The sequence below is a fragment of the Delphinus delphis genome, chromosome 15 (genome assembly GCF_949987515.2).
Source record: "Delphinus delphis chromosome 15, mDelDel1.2, whole genome shotgun sequence".
NCBI lineage: Eukaryota > Metazoa > Chordata > Mammalia > Artiodactyla > Delphinidae > Delphinus > Delphinus delphis.
In genome coordinates, this window is record NC_082697.1 from 4,729,819 (window position 1) to 4,750,246 (window position 20,428).

The 20,428-nt window shown below is 45.4% G+C and overlaps 1 protein-coding gene across 3 annotated transcripts in view; it reads right to left on the minus strand.

Moving 5' to 3' along the window:
• RAB22A (RAB22A, member RAS oncogene family) overlaps nt 1–20,428 on the minus strand; it is a 53,455-nt gene that overhangs the window by 15,208 nt on the left and 17,819 nt on the right. For all 3 annotated transcript variants that reach the window (XM_060033365.1, XM_060033364.1, XM_060033363.1), the window contains exon 3: nt 6,693–6,774. In XM_060033365.1, the coding sequence (XP_059889348.1) occupies nt 6,693–6,774 (82 nt within the window). The remainder of the gene's footprint in view (nt 1–6,692; nt 6,775–20,428) is intronic.

Below are 20,428 nucleotides of genomic sequence, written 5' to 3' on the forward strand. Positions count from 1 at the left end.
ACCTCTGCCTTTTAAGTGGAATGTTTAGTTCCTTTACATTTAATGTACTTACCGATATATTTGGTTTTTACTAATATTAGGTCTACCATTTGCTGTTTGCTTTATATTTGTTCCATTAAAAAAAAGAAAACCCTGTTCTTCCTTTCTTCCCTTCTTTTGCATTAACTATTTTTTAGTATTCAATTTTAACTTATTAATTTGTCCATCGACTTTTCAGTTATACCTTCCTGTATTACTTTTTAAGTGGCTGCTCTTGTAACTACAATATACATTCCTCACAGTTGACGTAGAGTTTAAAATGCACCACCTCGGGCTTCCCTGGTGGCGCAGTGGTTGAGAGTCCGCCTGCCGACGCAGGGGACGCAGGTTCGTGCCCCGGTCCGGGAAGATCCCACATGCCGCGGAGCGGCTGGGCTCGTGAGCCATGGCCGCTGAGCCTGCGCGTCCGGAGCCTGTGCTCCGCAACGGGAGAGGCCACAGTGGTGAGAGGCCCGCGTACCGCAAAAAAAAAAAAAAAAAAAAAAAAAAAAAAAAAAAAAAAGCACCACCTCATGTAAAAGATCAGAACCTTGCAAGATTTGTTTTATCCCACTGTCCTTTGTGCTACTGTCAAATATTTTAAAGCTATGTGATGACCCACACAATCCAATATTATAATTTTTGCATTAAATAGCCAGTCGTCTCTTAAATAAGAAAAAAGACAGATTTTTATATTTACTGTTTCTAGTGGTTATTATTTCTTCCTATGGATCTGAGTTACCATCTAGTGTCATTTCCTCTAGCCCGAGAACCGTTCTGGGACCGCTGCTGCTAAATCCTCTCTGTTTTTCTTCTTCTAACAGTGTCATGACTTTGACTTCATATTTTAAAGATAATTTTGGCACTTTAAAGATACACTGCTCCACTGTCTCCTGGCCTCCACTGACTCCGTGGGAAGCTGGCCCTCATTCATACTGTTGTGTCCCGCACATAATGTGTCTATACTATTATCTCTGGCTGCTTTCAAGATCTGTCTCTTTAACTTTGGTTTTCAGCAGTTTGATTATGATGGAACTAGATGTGGTTTTCTTTGTACCTATGAGTCTGCTAAACTTTTGGATTTGTGAGTTGATATATTCCACAAAATTTGGGAAATTTTCAGCCATTATTTCTCAAAATATCTTTTCTTTCTGTCTCCTTCCCCTCTTTTTACAACTTCTGGGTCTCAAGTTACACATATGTTAGATTGTTTGAATTTGTCCCTATGGTACTAAGACTATGTTCCTATTCTTCCACTCTTTGTTCTTTCGTTTTGTCACTTACCCAGTGGACTTTTCATCTTAAATACTACAGTTTTCAGTTTTAGCATTTCCGTCTGATTATTAGTTGCCATTCTGTGTAAGATTCCCCATCTGTAGTTAAGTAGATTATGACTACTTTTCCTAAAAAAAAAAAAAAAAAAAAAAGACTACTTTTCCTTTAAATCTCTGAACATTTCCAAACCATCTGGTTTCCATTATCTTCTCTGAAGAGTGTTAAAACACTGGCCGATCACCCTGAGATTGGTTTTACACATGGTTAGGGTGGGTCTACTTGGGTCTCTACTCTTAAGACATGGCCCTTCAGAAGTTTCAAGGGAAGCCCAACGTGTTTATCAATCCCCTCGAACAGGGCAGGACTGGACTTTCCTGTGATGAGCAGCAGCTGAATCTCTGCTCTGTCTTGTCACTCCTCCAGCTGTTGGCTTCTGTTGGGTCTCTTAGTGTCGCCCCTGTGCAGTCACAATCTGGGGGTTAAGCAAAGCCTTGAAGGGAATTTACAAGCAGATTTTGGGGGCTTCCCTCCTTGTTGGATCCATCTTTTCTGGGATTTGCCTCCTTCTTTCCCAGCTGCTCTAGCAACCTTAAACTCTGTCCTCAAATACTGCAAGCTAAAAAGACAGCCTTTCTGCGGGAGTCCTAGCTACCCTGTGCTGCATGGTCTGGGGAGCGCCCTCTGGGGAAAAGCCATGAAAATGTGAGTCTCACTCAATGTCGTTCCCTTTTCAGTCCCCAGACTGCATCTGGTTGCTTGGCAGTACCTTCAGAGAGTTGTTTAATGTTCTGTCCAGAGTTTATACATAATAGTTCTCTGTGGGAGGGTTAGTCTGTTACAAGCCACTCTACCATCACTGACACTGAAACTCTTTCCATGTCCTTTTGGTGTAAAGAAAGAAGGCGGCAGCTTAAAAAGAGACTAAAGGGACGTCCGCACAGCTCTGCTCCCAATCTGGCTCTAGATCAGGGGTTGGCAAACTTTTTCTGGAAGGGGCTAGGCAGTAAACATTTGGGCCTTGTGGGTCATATGATCTCTGTCGCAACTCCTCAGCTCCATTACGGAAGCGTGGAAGTAGCCATAGACAATACGTAAACAAATAAGCACGGCTGTGCTCTGATAAAGCGGGAAGCGAGCTGCATTTGGCCTGTGGGCCACAGTGTGGACCCTGGCTCTAGGTATTACGCCACTACACGTTTTCCTGATTTCAGACACGAGAACAACTCTTATGTGGCTCCTGTGACAGTGGATGAGTCCCTGTCTTCCTGGTGCTCTGCCCTCTAGAAACAGCCATTAGGAGAAACCACAGTAAGATTCAGGGACATAAACCTTCAAGGACTGGATGCAGTGTCTATTAGACTTTGGTTAGAAGCTTTCTTTTACATGATCACAGACAGATGGCAAGTAATTGAAATGCTGCTGCTACAGTTACGGTGCATTTCTGATATGGACTTGAGGTGCATGTCTGAGCAGGGGCTGGGTCTGTCTCCATGCTTCTGCAGGAGTCCCTGTTAGTGAAGGGTGATTGGTGGGAAAAGATCACTTAAAACGAATTCATTTAGGATAGCAAATAGGAATGAAAAGGTTTGACAAAGGCTCTATCTTGAGAAAAAAAATTATGAAAACGAGTTTCATTTTATCTGATATTAGAAAAAACTTAGGTTTATTATTGCAACCAGGAGCTAGTTTCCTGAATGAACACTGAGTCAGAGTTGATCGTAACTTGACTGTGATTCTTTTGATAAAACCATATGCTGGCACAATATGATATCTATCTTTCATTTCATGTTTGCCCTTCCTAGTCCTATCATAAAAAAGGAATTTTTACAAGATATTTGAGGACTCCAACAGTTTTCCCCAGGCCTCTCAACCTTCTGATACACAAATCATTACCTTCTGAAGCACTGATGTCATCATTCTGATCAGCAGTGCTCTCCTCACTTAATGTAACAAACCCCTCACCGTCCATGGCTTTGCATGACATCTGCGAAGTGCTCCAAAATCACTTTCATTGACTTAATGAAATTACTTTGCAACCAACTGTCACTGGACCATCAGAAAGATGACCCATCTGTGAAAACGCGAGGGTTAAGTGGGGAGGATGTTTGAATGGTCAGTTCATCATAAAGGGGTGCCATTTTACGATGACTTTTGGTTCCATAATAAATGTCATTACTACAGAGAGCTGAATAATAAATATGCAAATATCGGAAGTGTATAATTTGAGGCATGCAATACTCACATGGTGAAACTAGGCAGAGGATCTGTTCCTCCTTACCTGTGCCAAAGCAGGGCTGACAATCAACTGATCTAAATCCACTGGCATCAATACTGTGTGCCAGGGGCTGAGCGCACAGACATGAGGACGGTCCCTGCCCCCAAGGAGCTCACAGTCTAACAGAAGATAAACAAGTAAGGAACCGGGGGACAATCCCACGGATGTGGGCAATCGCAAAGACTGTTCAGGATCCGAAGAGATACACTAAAGAGTTCAGCTGCTAACTGGTCCTCCCAATATCTGAGCGTCAACCCCAGGTCAGGCTCTGTGCTGGGCCCTGGGAATACGACCCCGTGGTCCCGGCTCTCACAGTTTACAGTCTGTGGGGACAGCCTGTCAGGAAGAGTGTGTAGACAGATATCTAATTACAACTTGCAATGAGGGTCCTGAGGGAAATGAATAAAGGACAGTGACGGAGAATGAGCTGGGGTCATGCTTAGGTGCAGAGGGGTTAGGGAAAACTGTGACGGTGTGACACTGAACTTGAGACGAAAAGGCTGGTAAGGAGCCAGCTGGCCAGGCTCCGAGTAGAGGGAAGAGAGAGTTCCAGTACGAGAAACAGCGTGTGTGAAGGCCTGGTTCTGGAGAGTCTGAGGAACTGAGCGGAGGCAGTGGGCTGGAGCTCAGCGGGTGAGAGCGTGGACGGACCGGGAGGGCCCTGGAGAACAGGTGGAACAGGCCATGCAGGGCTGTGCAGGCCAGTGGGCAGGGCGTGGCTCCCAGGAGAGGGGCAGTGGGCAGTCACTGAAGGGCAGTAAGTGGGAGGATAAGGTACTAAGTGGGGCTGGGAAGGGGGTAGGCAGGAAGACCAGTTCAAAGGTGAAAGGAATTCTCAGGTGAGAGTTAAAGGTGGTGGAGAGCAGAGAGCTGGCAGTGGAGACAGGGAGAACCGAGCGGATCTGAGGCGCATTGAGAAGCCGGAGCTGTCGGGACATGCGGTCTCGCCGACGTGGCAGGCTGACGGGGAGGGGGTCAAGGAGAGCCTCCGCGTTCACGCCTGAGCACAGCGGGCACGTGGCCACCTGAGGACTGCAGGGGTGGTGAGGAAAGCTCCCCGGGCGACATGAGACGCGAGCTCTGAAGGCTGAGCATGGCGCTCTCTAGGCTAACGGTGGGAGGGAGGGTATTCTGAGCAGAGGGAACGGCAAGCCATGGGTATGAGGGTGTGGACTGGCCTGGCGCACTGCAGAAGCCTATGCAGTTTGGTCTTGGAGGATGAACTGGTGGAAGGAGGTGAAGGTGGAGAGTCAGGCCGAGGTTGGCACGGTCCGGGCCCTAAAGGCCGTGCCCAGGACAAGCGGGAAGGACAAGCTCACACATGCGCCCTGGAGGATCCTCACAGCATTTCAAACAGTCTGTGATTAGCTGTCAGATGCTTCGCTCTTCTTAAACCCTGTGATCCGGCAACAACCAGCTGGCGCGAGGGCTCACTGCAGGCACCCCTCTCCTGAGGGTCTCCTCGGCGCGGGGCTCTGATGGGCGGGCCTTCCGGGCCCACTGGGCTCATCTACATTCCCTGCGCGAGCCCCTGGATGGTTCAGTGATCTAGCTCCAGGTAGGGGTGAGGCAGATTTGCATCTCAGGGCAACTACTCTTGGTGCAGAATCAATTAGAAATGGGGAAACGAGAGGCATGCAGACCAGCTAATTACAAAACTTCACAGAATCCTGCTTTTATGGTAGCAGTAAGAGAGAGGCATAAACCCTTGTGTTGTTCTTTTTTTATGTTCTGGAAAGATGTTACATATCACCATGTCTACCAGGACGGGCTCTGATTCCAAGCATAATGGAATCTATATCATAGCATGTGCTTTATAATGAGGGTTTCGCTGTGTCATCAAATATATGGGAGGGGGTAACCGAAACTTGGGATTCAGTGAAAGGGCACATATATTACTTGTACGAAGAGCCACGAGTTCGTGGCTAATAGGCTAGATGCCAGGGCTGTGGCAATGGATATATTCAGGAACACTGTGTGGCAAGCAGTCCTTCTGAAGGACAGCAGAGTGACGGTTAGCAAAAGCCTATCCCCACTGGAGACGCACAGCCCAAACAACATAGGAGCAGCGGGGACCGGAGACTTAGCAGATGCATCTAAGATGAGGAAATGGACACAAGGTGTGATATCCAGCATTAAAAAAACAGAAGAAACCAAACAGAGCAAACTTTAGACATTAAATCTGTACAAAATGTATGCTGTCTACGTCTAGGACAACAGTAATGGTTTGTTGGGTTTTCCTCCACGTGTCTGTGATGATTCTTGTCAGGTTTTATACCATTTGCGGTATCTATGACGTCTCAGATAAGACTGTGAGGACAGACTATGTCTCCTGATTACTTCTTCTATAAGAGCTTAAGGTAGCACTGTGTATCCATCACATGTTCTTGTTTTGATAATACTGTTTGAAAACAAAAGTAAACAGCAGCTGAATAATGGGGTAGCTGCCAGACACACCTCAACAGGGAAATGAAACTCCGGGCCCAGAGGGAAAATGAGGTGGCAGCAGCGTCTGGTCCCCTCCCCGCCTTCCCACCCCGTCCGATTTGGGCGGGCTTTGCCAAATGCCATTCTGCACGGTGATGCCGCGCTCCCGGCCCCAGCTCTGGTCCAGGCCCTTCCTGAGGCAGACGACCACCCTGGACAGCTTCATCATCAGGCGTTTATTAAGCACCTATCGCACGGCACCGTGTTAGCTCATGCATTTCACTTAAATCTCAAACTTTATATGCTGTGAAGTTCCCTCCTTAGCTTTTAAAAGGCGACTATAAATGAGATGTGCTTAACTCTCCCTTTCTACCATTAATTCTTTTATATCTTTGCTAGAGGATGGAGCCCAAATTACACACAATACTCTGAGCAGGGTTTTATCAGACCTGTTACTCAGCGTTTAATTGAAGACACTAAAAAGTATAAAAATGTCCTCAGTGCCCATATCACTTTCTCCATCGGTGGACTCTGTGGTTCTAATTGAAAAGAAAAAGGCTGGCCCACGCAAATGGAAAGACGTGTCTCCAGCGCAGAGAAGCGAGGTGAGCGACGTGAAATGACAGGAACCGGCGGTTTTGTTGGAGCTTTAATTTGGGCCTCAGAAAAACACACAGCGAATTAAAGAGTGACTTACTCGTTCTTGTCCAGCCGTATCCCAGATTAGGAATTTATGCAGCTCATTCTGGTACTGGACGGTCTTGGTCATAAAAGATGCCCTGTAAAGAGAGACCTAAATGATCAGAACACAATTATTTAGAGCGCGTCGCCAGCCCCAGCGGGAACCACCACCTAGACTTCACGTTCAAACTCCCGCTCCACACTACATGCTAATCGGGGTCCTCTCTGGAGTATTTACGAGCTGCTCAGATGCTGGCTGCACATTCTGTGTCAAAATAAAGTGTCAGGCATATCTGCCCAACACAAAGGAAGGGTTCTTTGGCTTGTGGCTGCCTGAGCTCCATATCAAAAGAACCAAGAGATAATTTGATAATCCAGATATTAGCCTCCCTTGTAATATACAGAAGCTGTTCTTTAAAAAGATGGCACCATGGGAAAACTTTTGTAAAAAAAACTGTGTCCAGGAAATCAGTGTGCTTATAAGCATTAGGCCATTTAGGTCTGTCCTCACCCATTCCTAAACCACATGACCACATACAGAGCTAGTGTAATACTAGAGTTAATAAAACCAAGATGCCAAACAAGAAGCAGGAAGACAGCTGGTACCTCTGTGTTTCAGCAACAAAGCAGCCCCTGGGTGGTCCTGATGGGCCACATCAGGCCGCAGGGGCCGCCCCAGCCCTCCATGGGGAAAGGAATGCTGATGTGCTCTCTGTGAGGTGCCACTCTGCCCAGAGGCCCGTGAAGGCAGGGGCTGGGGGTGTCTCATGCTTTCTGGAGAATCTGTGAGGGGCTGTGGTGGCCCAGAACACACGCCTGGACCCTCTAGGGGCTCCTGGCTAAAGGTTCAGAAGTCCTGCCCTGGGCCTGTGCTCGGCCCCAATGCTACCCTCTCCTCCCCATCTCACCCAGGAAGCTCCCTCCTGGGAAGCCCTTTCTCTCCCAGTCTCCTCAGTGCATCCGAGTCTGGCTCAAGAACCCAGAGATGACTATGTCTTCCTTCCCACTGAATAAGCCTTCTGGGGCCGAGGGTCAAGTTGTACTCTTGGAGTCATAGCCTAATCATCCTAATCAGACAACCAACTCGATGGCTAGACATTTTCAAATGTGCTGGATCTGAAATACCCTTGAGATTCAAGTAACAGATACATAATTTTCAACAAAGTTCAAGCTGAAATCGATAGAATGACTTTCTGAAGTATTACTGAGCTTAGATAAGTATCAGAATCCTAGGTTTAAAAACTTAAACTCTGATACAATGAATTCCTGGTAATATTTATATAAATTTATGGTTTAGCAAGCAGCCACCAAAACAGTGACTGTGATGAGGAAGGGGGAGTGAGCCGGGAAGCAAGATCGCATTTATTGGGCCGCGGCTACTTGGTGTCTCCTTAAGGGAAGTTTACCCCGTGCTGTCCTTAGTAAAGTGCTTTAGGCACAGAAGGTGCTCAATAAACGCTTATCACGTCAAGAACTTCTGGCAACTCAGCATGATTAAATCAAGATATGCACCATGATTTCTCACTTTAGGAAAGATCTAAGCATTCAAAAAGCCTTATTTATTGTGAAGATTAAATGATATGATGTATGTGAAAGCGCTTTGCAAATTGTAAAGTATTATCCCTATACAAAATATTATTACTATTGTTATTATTGTTATTTAAAGGCAGCTGCAGGAAATGTTTTGGTTTAGACTCTGCAATTAGTCCTAAGAGCATGCAACTCAACTCTCCATCAATTATGGCTGTGGTGTTAGCTGTAAGAGTGACAACAGACACCTGTTAACAGAGCCACTGCATCCAACACATCCAACAAGAGAAGAACAAGAGAAGAACAAGAGAGAAATATGCTTTAAGTAGAGAAAAAGCTGAGAAAGGTATATACAACAATTAAAAGGAAATGTTTCATTATCAAATCTGAATTCACTGAAATCCAACCAACCTGCCAACCGTTTTCCTTGTAATGAAAGCACAGATTCATTACTCAGACAGGAGGAGAAAAGACAAAATGGCAGCTGCAATGTAATGCAGGGATCTAAAAGGATTAACCCTAACTTCCTGTCTGCGACCATGGCCATCCTTCCACCTCTCCCCCATGGTCGCTCTCTAGACAACTCCTCCCCGTCTGCACTGAGGTCCTGTCGTGTCCAAAGCTCTCTACTTGGGTCTCCTTGGATCTACACATCTGTTGGCCTCTTGTCCTTTTATCGCCAGCAGCACTCGCCATACTGTGCCAGTTCTTTAGGAATCTTGCCTGTCCTTCTGTCTCAACTACCTGGAAAAGCCTCTCTCCCTGATTCCTCTGCAGAGAGGTGGGGTGGCTGCCTTGCTGGAAGAAAGTCACAGAGCTGTGAGGACCGGTGTGAAGACTGTCCTACTTCAGCTGAACCCGCCCAGGCCTCTCATTCCACACAGCAACGATCCCACACTCCTACGACTTTTTTCCAGCTCCCAACCACTGCCCGAGACCCCTCTTTCCTGGGCAACAGCTTGTTTCGGCCTTCTCAGAGAAGACAGAGGTTATAAGCCCAAAGTTTCCCCACATGTTCCCCCATCAACCATCCCAACTTGAGAATAAACACACTTCCATTCACACCAGCTATGATTTCCACTTTTCTGCCTCTGCTGAGTCAGAGATGTCTTGTCTTTGATTCACCCATCATCACTGCTCTCATCATGATCCCAGCACACCCTGCCTGGGCCACTGCAGTCATCGAACTGGTCTCCTCCTCCCAGACTCAAATCCTCCCAATCGCTCTGTTTCTGCCTTCATGATGACTGTTCCTTCTCCTTGAATGCTTTCCTCCCTGGCCAAATGCTCCTCAGGTTTTAGGTCTTAGCTCAGCTGCCAACAATCACAAAAATCTGTGTGGTCCACCCAAGCCAGGCAGCTTTGCACCCCAACTTCACCCTGCAACACACACATCATCCCATTTGTCTTCAGGGCATCTGCTACAAGGTCTGTGTGATATCTGCCTGGCTTATTTATTTATCTATTTTTAAATTTACCTGTTCAATGCCTAACTCACCCATGAGAAATGTAAGCGCCACGAAGGTAGGGACCTTGTTGTACGTCTTTCCCTGTAATAGGCGTATCTTCCTCATCTCCCTCCTTGCTATCCTGGAATTCTGACAAAGCATTTACCATGTGCCATAAGCCACTTCGCCTTCCATGACGCCCACAGCTCCAGGGAGTCTCGGCCAAGCACTCCCCAAAGCATAAAGTGAGAAGTGCTTCTGGAGCACAGAGAGCTGAGATCAGAGGAGCCTTGGGGGCTCTTGAGCCAGGGGGGTGGCCTCTGGGGGTGGGGGTGGGTGCCACCAGCAGGGCTGACCATGCCCAGGGAAGTCCTCACGACCTGCTGCCGCTTGGCCGCCAGCTCTCACCTCCAGGCCAGCCAACAGGCACTGGGAGACAGCCAGGCGTCTTGAGCAGTGACCAACTCCCGTGTCCCTCCGTCGCCCAGACTTCCAGAGCCATGCTAAGGAAGAGGCTGTGGCACTCACGGCTGAAGCAGGAGTGCCTCCCCAACCGCCGGGTCTCAGCTCAGGTGGCTGTGGCGTGACCACCACGCCTCCCTGTCCTCTCCTCCCCGAGCCCCGTGACGCCTCTTTACTGCAACAGGTATCTCTGTTGATCTTTGAGAACCTGAGATCTTGGCCTCTCACACCTGTAAGGACATTTCCTCCCCTACACAGTGACAACACCCTGACTCGGGCCAAACACGGCAGGGGGTGATGCCCACTGTCTCTCCCGGGTGGTCCCTGCGTGCTGGCTGGCCCTGGGCAGGAGGCCTCCCGCACGGCTCACCAGAGTGAATCCTGTCCCACAGCTTTAGGCTTTCATCCGTGGGGGACAGCGCTTTTCTAAATCTGACCGCCTTCAGCTCAGCTCCACAATCTAGACACTTCATTCCCATCTCACACATGATGCGGTGAAGACGGGGCTTATTTCCACTCCACTCCCACAACAGTCCCCAATTCCAAGTTCTCAATCAGAACATGGTGTCTGCCTTCCACGGAACAGACACTGGTCTGCAACTCTTCTTTGTCCTTTGTTACTTCCATCCACTCTGAGAGAACTGTCTGGTTCTTCATTTTACATTTAATCTGCATTTGAACCTCAACCCCTGAAATAAATTCATAAATTGGACCCTACTCTTCGAGCGGGACCACTACAATTTCTCCCTCCCACCATGACTCCACCTCCAGGATCACTCCTTTAACGTTCAAGTTAAGTGATGCGGACGGTATGATAACTTCAGTAGCTTGCTTTTTGAAAAGCAGGCGATGGCTTCCTGCATCCAAACGATACGTTCTTATTTTCCAGCCTGCCACTTACTTGTCTGATAACCTTATTCTTCACTGCTAAACCATCTCTCCTCACTCTGCCTACGCAGATCTTATTACCTTTTAAATCTAAGATCCCTACTAGCATTATTTCCTAAAGCTAGAATGCCTTTCATATACCTCTCCATTTTTCATGACATTCTAAAAATATGACTTTCATGGGCACCAAGTAGTCATGATCTTTGGTAGGAGCACGTGTTCCCAATGAAAGTACCTGCTACAAGGTGTTTTAAAAATGCCTTTCCTCTAACTGCAGTAGGCTTGTTCGGCTCTCTCAGAACACAGGTGTGCTCTGCATCACACTCCAGTACCTCCAAGCCCTTTCCTTGGAATGACACTGCCATCCCCATAATGGTCTGTGGTGCCTTGTAAGGAAGGCTTTGAGTGTCCAGAACCTCAGCTCGTCATGTAGGTTCCACAGTCACATGCATCTTTAAACTCTACCATCTCTCAGAGATCTAAGGTCTGACATGCCATTTCGTACCACTCTGCACAGGGCTGTTGTCTAGGCAGCCCTGCCCACCTGAACCAGAGCGGTGGGTGCACACGAGACGGCTAGGCCACAGGTTCACGATCACCCTAAGCAAGTTCTCTGGTACTTTCTACATTTTTGTCATTCTAAAAACTTTTGCAAAAATATTTAAAATCAAGGAAAACATTACTTTAAACCTAAAGACAATTAGACTTAATAACAAAGAGTGTAGCCTAAGTTCGTCAAGAATAACTTACACAACGGAAAAACTTTTCACAACATAAACAATAAAATCAACAACAATAGGGATGCAGCTAGCTGCCCTGAGTGGCCATGATGGTCAGGTGCTCTTCTCGTCCTTCACGCGTGTGACCCCATTTAGTCCTTGCTGTTAGCCTCTGGGTTGGGTTCGATTCGTCAGCACCATTTTGCAGACAAGGCATGGAGGGGCGGAGCAGGTGAGTGGCACAGCTGGGAACCTCACCAGGCGGCCGGGCCCTGAGCCTGGCCTGGGAACCGCAGCACCGCAGGGCCGTCGTGCACTGGGTGGTCGACTCCCTCAAACACATGCCTTCTTCTGTCCGGCAGGAAGTCTGGGCAGGCAGGAAGGCTGCAACCCCACCCCTGCCCCCAGGAGGCTCACAGGGAGAGGACTGGTCAGATGACAAATAATTATAAGGCAGATACTCAACGAGATACTGAAGGATGGACAGAGAGCTGCGGGAGCACAGAGGTAAAGCCACATCTGAGTTCCCAGGGGAAGGGTGACTCCAGGTGCAGGAGGATGGATAACACCCCTCAAGAGGATGTCCACACCCCAACCCTAGAACCTGTGAATGAGTTACTTTCCATGGCAAAAGGGGCCTTACAGACGCAATTAGGTTAAGAATCTTGCAATGGGGTGAGGATGCTGGATTATCAGATGGGCCCAATGTAATCACAAGGGTCCTTAGAAGGAGACGAGAAGCTGGAGGCAGAGAAGGTTATGTAAGATGCAAGTGGAGACCAGGATAATGTGCCCTGAAGATGGGTGAAAGGCATCTTCCGGGGCGCTGCTCCCTTCCCCTGTGTTGTGAGGCGCTCTCCTGCACGGGAGCTTGTTTTCCAGAGGGTGCTGGGCTCGCAGTGGCCAAGACCCCACCCCACTGGCCTGGTTTCCCAGGGTCCTCACGTAGGGGAGGAGAGCCATGCCCTGCTTCCTTTCCCATCCTTCTGGATTTGTTACTATTTTGCGTTCTTAACACCTGCTAATAAAGACTGTCTACAATGAAAAAAAAAGAAAGCACCCGAGAGAGCAGCGGTGCCAGGTATGGGAGGCTGGAAGAAAGGCAGCCCCGAGAAGCTGCAAAAGGCAAGGAAGCCAATTCCCTCCTCAGAGCCTCTGGGGGAGGGAACCAGCTCTGCCAATACCCTGACTTTAAGCCAGTACAACTGATTTCAGACTTCTGACTTCCAGAACTATAAGACAATAAACTTGCGCTCTTGCAAGTGACATTTGCTATATTTTGTTACAGCAGCAATAGGAAACTAATACACTAGGGAGGACTTCACGAGAAGAGCTGAAGTTGGAGCTGAACCCCACTGAACCCTCCTTCAGGAGAGTTTGCCCAGCAGAGGCCCAGCAACAGGACCTAAGGTGGGGAGATCACATTCTATAAAGAGAAACAGCAGAACAAAAGCACAGAATGGTGAACGTTCAAGACGAATCCAAGTGGTTCTGCAGAGTGAGCCTGGGTGGGGTGGGGTGGCCAGCACATTCAGGTAACCACAGAAAAGGCTCCAGGCAGGGCGCGGACAGACAGGTGGTGAAGGTCAACGAGACGCTGCATCTTCAAACCAATGAGTGCTCTGCGTGAGGCCCTGTTTCCTGTATGTCAGCATCTCCCGAAGGCCAGGGCCTCACTGTCACCATTTCTGCCATATCCATGTTCCATCTGTATTACTTACTACTGAATATTGTAAAAAATCATTCTATTTTTTAACTTAAACTTCTCTGAGCAATAATATTGGTAAAATTAAAATCCAGCAGGATTCATGGACTAGTTTATTTTTTCTAACAGACCATAAAACACTTAACAATATAAATTTAAAACGACCACCTGTGCACCATGTGAAGTCATTTGGAGGATGGTGTTTGGGGAAAGACGGCTGAAAGTGGGAGGAGCCCCTGAGGGGGGAGGAAGGCATAGTGTTATCAGACCTGTTTGAAAGCTGAATTCTGGAAGCAACAGGCCTTTGGGGTCCTTCTGCCAGATACCAAGCCCTTAATAACCCGTGGATGAGTGAGACGGATGGCTATTTTTAAGGACCTTACAGGGCAGAAGTGGAAATGGATTTCTAGGCAAAACCTGGGGAATACTAAGCACCGTGAGAGCTTGGACCAGATGGAGGGAACGGGACACAAAAGGGAAACACGGAAGGAAACGAGCTAGGAGGCCCTGAAACAATCCTGGAGAAAGGTGGCAACTATGTGTGTGATGAGCTATTTCAGTCATTTCCAAATTGTTACTATATCATTAATTTTTGGAATAGGTAATACACTCGTACGCTTCATGACCCAGAATGTCCAGAACAGGTATACTGGCCTGAAATGTCTCCCTCGCACCCCTCTCTCCCAGCCATTCAATTCCTCTCCCTGGAAACTATCTCGTCCGTTTCTTAGGTTTCCTTTCAGATATACCTGCGGTTTATACAAGCATATGTGCATACAGTTTTCCCTGCATCCTCTTTTATTTATTAACCCAGATGGTAGAATATAGTACGTATCTTTGATTTTTTTCACTCTACACTACACCTAGGAGGTCATCCAATATAAGTATATAAAGTTTTCTCAAGCTGGCCTTTTCCCCTTCATCATATTATATCAAGTGATTACACTATAAACAATAGAATCAGCCCCCTGCTAATCCACAACGCTGCAAGGACTAATCTTGTGTAGTTACTAACCTTGTTGTTTGGAACTTCTGTGAGTTTATCTGAAGGATAAAGCCCTAGAAGTAGAATTTCTGGGCAAGGATCTGAGACAACAGCATTCTCACTAGGAGTGCAGGCTTTTTGGCCAGACTACCCAGCTCTGTTTATTAGTTTTGCCACCAACTGGGCAAGTCAATTAACCTTTCTTTGCCTCAGTTCTCTCATCTGAAAACTAGGAATACCTTCAGTACCTATAACACAGGGCTTTAAAGCGTTTTATATATATAAATATATAGGTACATTTTACCGAAGTGTAACTAACGAACAATAAAATGAAGCATATGGTTTGACATTTCATATTCTCGTGTAACTACTGCCCCAAACAAGATAAAGAACATTTCTATAGCCCCCAAAGTTTCCTTAGTTAAGGAAAGTTTGCCCATTTCTAGTTAAGTCTTGTACCTACCCCAGGCAAAACCTTTTGACTCCTACTTCATAGATGAGTTTTGACTGTCCTTGGATTTCATAGAAAGTATATACTCTTGTGTCTGGCATCTTTCATTTAATGACGTTTTTGAAAGGAATCTATATTATTTGACAGCTAATTCTTCTTTTATTACTGTATGGTATTCCATTGTATGAATATATCAGACTTTGCCCATCATTATGTCAAGGGATATTTGGGTTGTTTCAAGCTTTTGGCTATTATGAATAAGGCATTTTTTTTTACAAGTCTTTCTCTAAACATATATTTTAATTTCTCTTGGGTGAATACCTAAGGGTAGAAGTGCTGAGTCATAAGTTAGATATACGTTTAACTTAATACGAAAATAGAGCACAGTCCTCCGAAGCAGTCACACTATTTCCTACTCCCCTCAGAAATGTATCCCGTTCTAGCTGCTCCACATTCTCACCAGCATTTTGGCTGTTATGCTTTAATGTCAGCCATGCCTTATGACAGGGCAAGGATGTCCACTCTCACCACTTGTATTCGACACTGTATTGGAGGATTGAGTCAATAATATAAGGGAAAAAAAGCACCAAGACTGTAAAAACAGTAAAACTGTCACAGAGACCATATTTATAGACCTCGATATAGTGTATGTAGAAATGCACAATGTCCTGTGGAGTCTATAAAATATGTGAATGCTAGAAATAAGAAAATTGACATTCAATGTAATTATTTCCATGACTGGTTTTAAGTTTCTCGTTTTGGCATTTGTTTGTTTCTCTGCTCCTCCTTTTCTGACTTCTTTTGGATAAATCACACTTTTTTCTGTATTCTATTTTTTCTCTTGTATTGACTTTTTAGCGATACCCCTTCGTGTGTGCCTATTTTTTCCAATGTTTCTCTAGAGTTTACAATATGAATCTTTAAATTTCAGTCTATTTCCACATAATATGGTGCTACTTCATGAACAATGGAAGATATACAACAATCTAATTTCATGTATTCCTCTCCCACCCATTGTGCTCGTTGCCTTATATTTAGCTTCTTCAAATGTTATAAACACAGTAATACAATTGTTATTTTTGTTTTAAAAGCCAACAGTCTTCTTAGAATTTCATTTAGTATCTTTCATGATATGGGTCTGCTGTAGGCAAATTCTCTCAGCTTTTGCCTGCAAATATCTTTAATTTACCTTCACTTTTGAAGAAAATTTTTGCTAGATATAGAATTCATGCTTGGCAGGTCCCTGCCCCACCTTTACTTACTGTGTTGAAGATGCCATGTCATTATCTTCTGACCTCCAGTGTTTGTTTAGAAGTCGGTGACAATTCTTATCACTGTTCTTCAGTATATAATGTGTTTTTTAATGCCCTTCTGATTGCTTTTAAGATCAACTCTTTAGTATTTATTCTGATTGGCGTTTGGAGATATTCTTGGATTTGTGTATTGATCACTTTCATCAGTTTTGGAAAGTTCTTGTCCTTTATGTCTTGAATTATATTTTTGTGCCATTCTTCTTCTCCTTTCTTTCTGGGATGCCAGTGATGTGTATGTGAGCGTGGCATAATAAGAAATATATATTTGGTCTTTGTTCCCAGGCTCTGACACAGGGCTCTTAAATCTCTTGGAATATCCTGAGTGAGTGTCTTTTGTTCAGATGAGGTGAATCCTGGCAGGTCTCTAGATAGCTCCAGATTGTGGGGTGGGAGGGCGGGTTGCCAGAAAGACCAGATCTTGATAAGGGGGTTGGAACTTTCGGCCCTACCCTCCATCCTCTGGGGAGGGAGGAGGAGCTGGAGACTGAGTTAATCTCAATGGCCAATGATTTAGTCAGTCATGCCTAGCAATCGAGCCTCCATAAAAAGTCCTTAACAATGGGGTTTGAAGAGTTTGTGGATTGGTGGCATCCCCCCAACTCCACAGGACAGAAGCTCCTGTGCTTGGGACGCTTCCAGCACTACAGACCTCTCTGTCTCACTCTTCATTTGTATACTTTATAATAAACCAGTAAATGTAAGTAAAGTATGTTCCCGAGTTCTGTGAGCTATTCTAGCAAATTATCAAACCTCAAAGGGATGGAGGGGTATGTGTGTGTGTGCATGGGAGTCACAACTTTGTAGCCACGTCAGACAGAAGTGTGGGTGCCCTGGGCACGTGACACTGGACTGGCACCAGGAGAGCCAGCAGTCTCGTGGGACTGAGGTGTGAACCTGTGGAGTCTGACACAACTCTGGGGAGGTAGTGTCAGAAACGAACTGGACTGAAGGATGTCCAGTGGTTGTCTGGAGAGTTGGAGAGTTGATTGTTGGTGTGGAAAAAACCACACATTTGGTGGAAGAGGTGTCATGAGTAAAAAGTTACAGTGAAACTGCCTTGATATTGTCCTACAGATTCCAGACGTCCTTTTGTTGTTGTTGTTAACTCTTTTCTTCCCCTTGTGGTTCAGTCTACTGACCTGACTTTAAATACAACTTTTATTAGATCAGCTGAATGGCTGACCGGCCACAGCAGAGGAAGGATCATGACCGGCAAACATGATCAGGATTTTGAGTTCTCTTGGCCTTCCAGCTCCCTGCCTGGATCCCTGTGCCCTGGCGGCTGTCACCCTACGTCCAGTGAAGGTGGGGACTCCCTCAGAGATGTTTCTCTGGGCTCACCAGCTGCCTCAAGTCTCCGCAGTTGACAGCCTGAGGGCCCCGTCTACGGCAGCTTCTCCCTGTCCCTGTCTCTGCAGGGAAGGAGGGCAGCCATGGATCACTTCTCTCTTGTGAGTGGCTTGTCACTTTCTGAAGTTTAGTTCATTTAGGTTACTTTGTGAGCTGAGATGTCTAATGGGCTTTTAAAAATTTATCTTGCTGGTTTTGTTTATTTTTGGATGAGAATTTTGTGACTTTTTATATCTGGATGGTAAGCACACAGGGTTGTTTTAAGGATTAAGTTACCGTATTTGAAGTATAAAGTATGAGCAACATTATCACTACAGCTTGGAGCTTGGAGTGGTTGTATCAATTCACACTCAGTGGTGGACGCACTGACAAGGAGGATGAGGTCTTTGGGACGAAAGGTGGAGAGAGGAGTTCAGGGGCAGATATGTGATGTCCCAGGCGTGTCTGCAGTGACACAGCAGTCATCTGCAGTCGCTGGAGAAAGGTGGCTCTCAAGGTTGTGAGGGTGAATGAAATCACCTGGGCCAAGACCCAGGGCCATGGCAGAAATCTTCCCTGCTTCCACATTTTAGGAGTGGACACAAAGGCCAAGAAACAGAAAAAGGAGGACTATCCCAAGAGGTAGGAAGGAGGAGAATCAGAACTGTATCCCAGGGACTTCCTTGGTGGCGTGGTGGTTAAGAATCCGCCTGCCAATGCAGGGGACATAGGTTCGAGCCCTGGTCCAGGAAGATCCCACGTACCATGGAGCAACTAAGCCCATGCGCCACAACTACCGAGCCTGAGCCCTACAGTCCACGAGCCACAACTACTGAGCCCGTGTGCCTCAACTACTAAAGCCCGCGCGCCTAGAGCCTGTGCTCCACAACAAGAGAAGCCACTGCAATGAGAAACCAGCACACTGCAATGAAGAGTAGCCCCCACTTGCCACAACTAGAGAAAGCCCGTGCATAGCAACAAAGACCCAATGCAGCCAAAATAAATAAATAAACAAACAAATAAATAAACTGAACCCTGGCCTCAGAACCTTTGCACTTTCTTAAAAAAAAAAAAAAAAAAGAACTGTATCCCAGGTAACAAGAGGCTTTGCAGAAAAAAATAAAGAATGCTAGGTACTTCTAGAGAGGAGAAATACAATAAAATTATACTTGGCCATTCACGAGCTGATGTTAAACTCTGCAACAGTGGTTTCAGTGCACTAATAGGGCAGATGTCGATAAGAGGAGGATCTAAAATGAATCAGAGATTGGTAAATAGAGATGATGACTGTATACAATTGTAAAAGTCTTATAATTAAAGAACAATCTTTTTTTTTTTTACTGAGCACATAACTAAGGGCTAGGCACTAGGGATACGTCTGTAGTCACGCTGGATAAGGTTCCTTTTCTCATAGAACTATGGAGTGGTGGGGTCAGACAGTAAGTAAATAAATAGATAAATGATAATAGATTTTAATATTTACTATGAAAATAACAAAACATTATGTGGTAATAGCGATTAGAGTGGTTATTTCAGCAAGGAAAAGAGCACTAAAAGAAACAAACCAACCAGATATTCCAGAACTTTAGAAAAATAATAACTGAAATAAAGAATAAAGATAGGTTTAAAATTAGATTAGAATTAGTTGAAAAATTTTAAAAGATTAAAAACTGGATTAAGGGCTAGGAGAAAATACCTAGTTTAAGGCGTGGAGGAAAAAAATAATGGAAAGTGTAGAAAAGAGTGTAAAAGCCACACACACAAATTCTAAACTATATGTAATAGTAGTCTGAGAATGTGAAGAGAGAAAATGGAGCAAAAGCCATATTGAAGAGATAATGGTTGAGAATTTTCCAACTTGAAAGACATCAAACCACAGGTTCAAGAAATACTATGAACCCAAGCAGGATAAATACAACAAAAGTCTCACCTAAGCACATCAAAGTAAAACTGGTGAAACCTTAAGATGAAAAGGACATCTCAAAGGCACTCAGAAGAAAAAATGACGCATTAATATTCGGAGAGCAACAAGACTGACACCTGACTTCAATAAAAACAGATGAAGTTGTAAGAAAATGGGATACATATTTTCAAAGACCTAAGACAATAACTGAAAACCAAGAATTCTATATCCAATGAAAATAGACTTTAAAAAATGATTGTGACGTGCCAAAATAGCTTAAATTAAAAACAACTGTTGAAGATGTGGAACAAATGGACCTGTCATGTATTGCTGGTAGGAATGGAAAAGTGCATGCAACCACTTTGGAAAACAGTAAGTTCTTATAAACATGCCTTAAAACCTATTGTGGCAGTCAGCATCTAAGACGGCCCTAAGGATCCTCACTCCTGGTATTTATGTCCTCGTGTAGTCCCCTCCCACAGTGAATGGAGCTGACCCGTGTAACCAAGAGGTTATTACTGAAATGAAGGTGAGGTCACAAAGACACTGTGGCTTCCATCCTGGGCTCCCATGTTGTGAGGACACTCAAGCAACCCTATGGAGAGGTCAGTATGGCAAGAGCCAGAATCACCCAGCTAAGTTGCTCCTGAATTCCTGACCTACAAAAACTGTGAGACAATAGGTGTTCATTGTTGTTTTCAGCTGCTAAGGTTTAGGGTACTCTGTTACACATAGTAGATAAGAAACATGCCTTTGAACCAGAAATTCCATCTTCAGGTATATACTCAAGAGTGACACGTGTACATATCTACACACAAAAACTGTACACAAATATTCACAGCAGCTTTATTCATAATAGCTTAAAACTGGACTCCATTTAAATGTCCATCAATAGGAGACTACAGAAACAAATTGTGGTATATTCATACAATACAACACTACTCAGCAATAAAAAGGAACACACTACTGATTTGTGCAAAAACATGGATGAATCTCAAAAACAGTATTTTCAGCAAAGG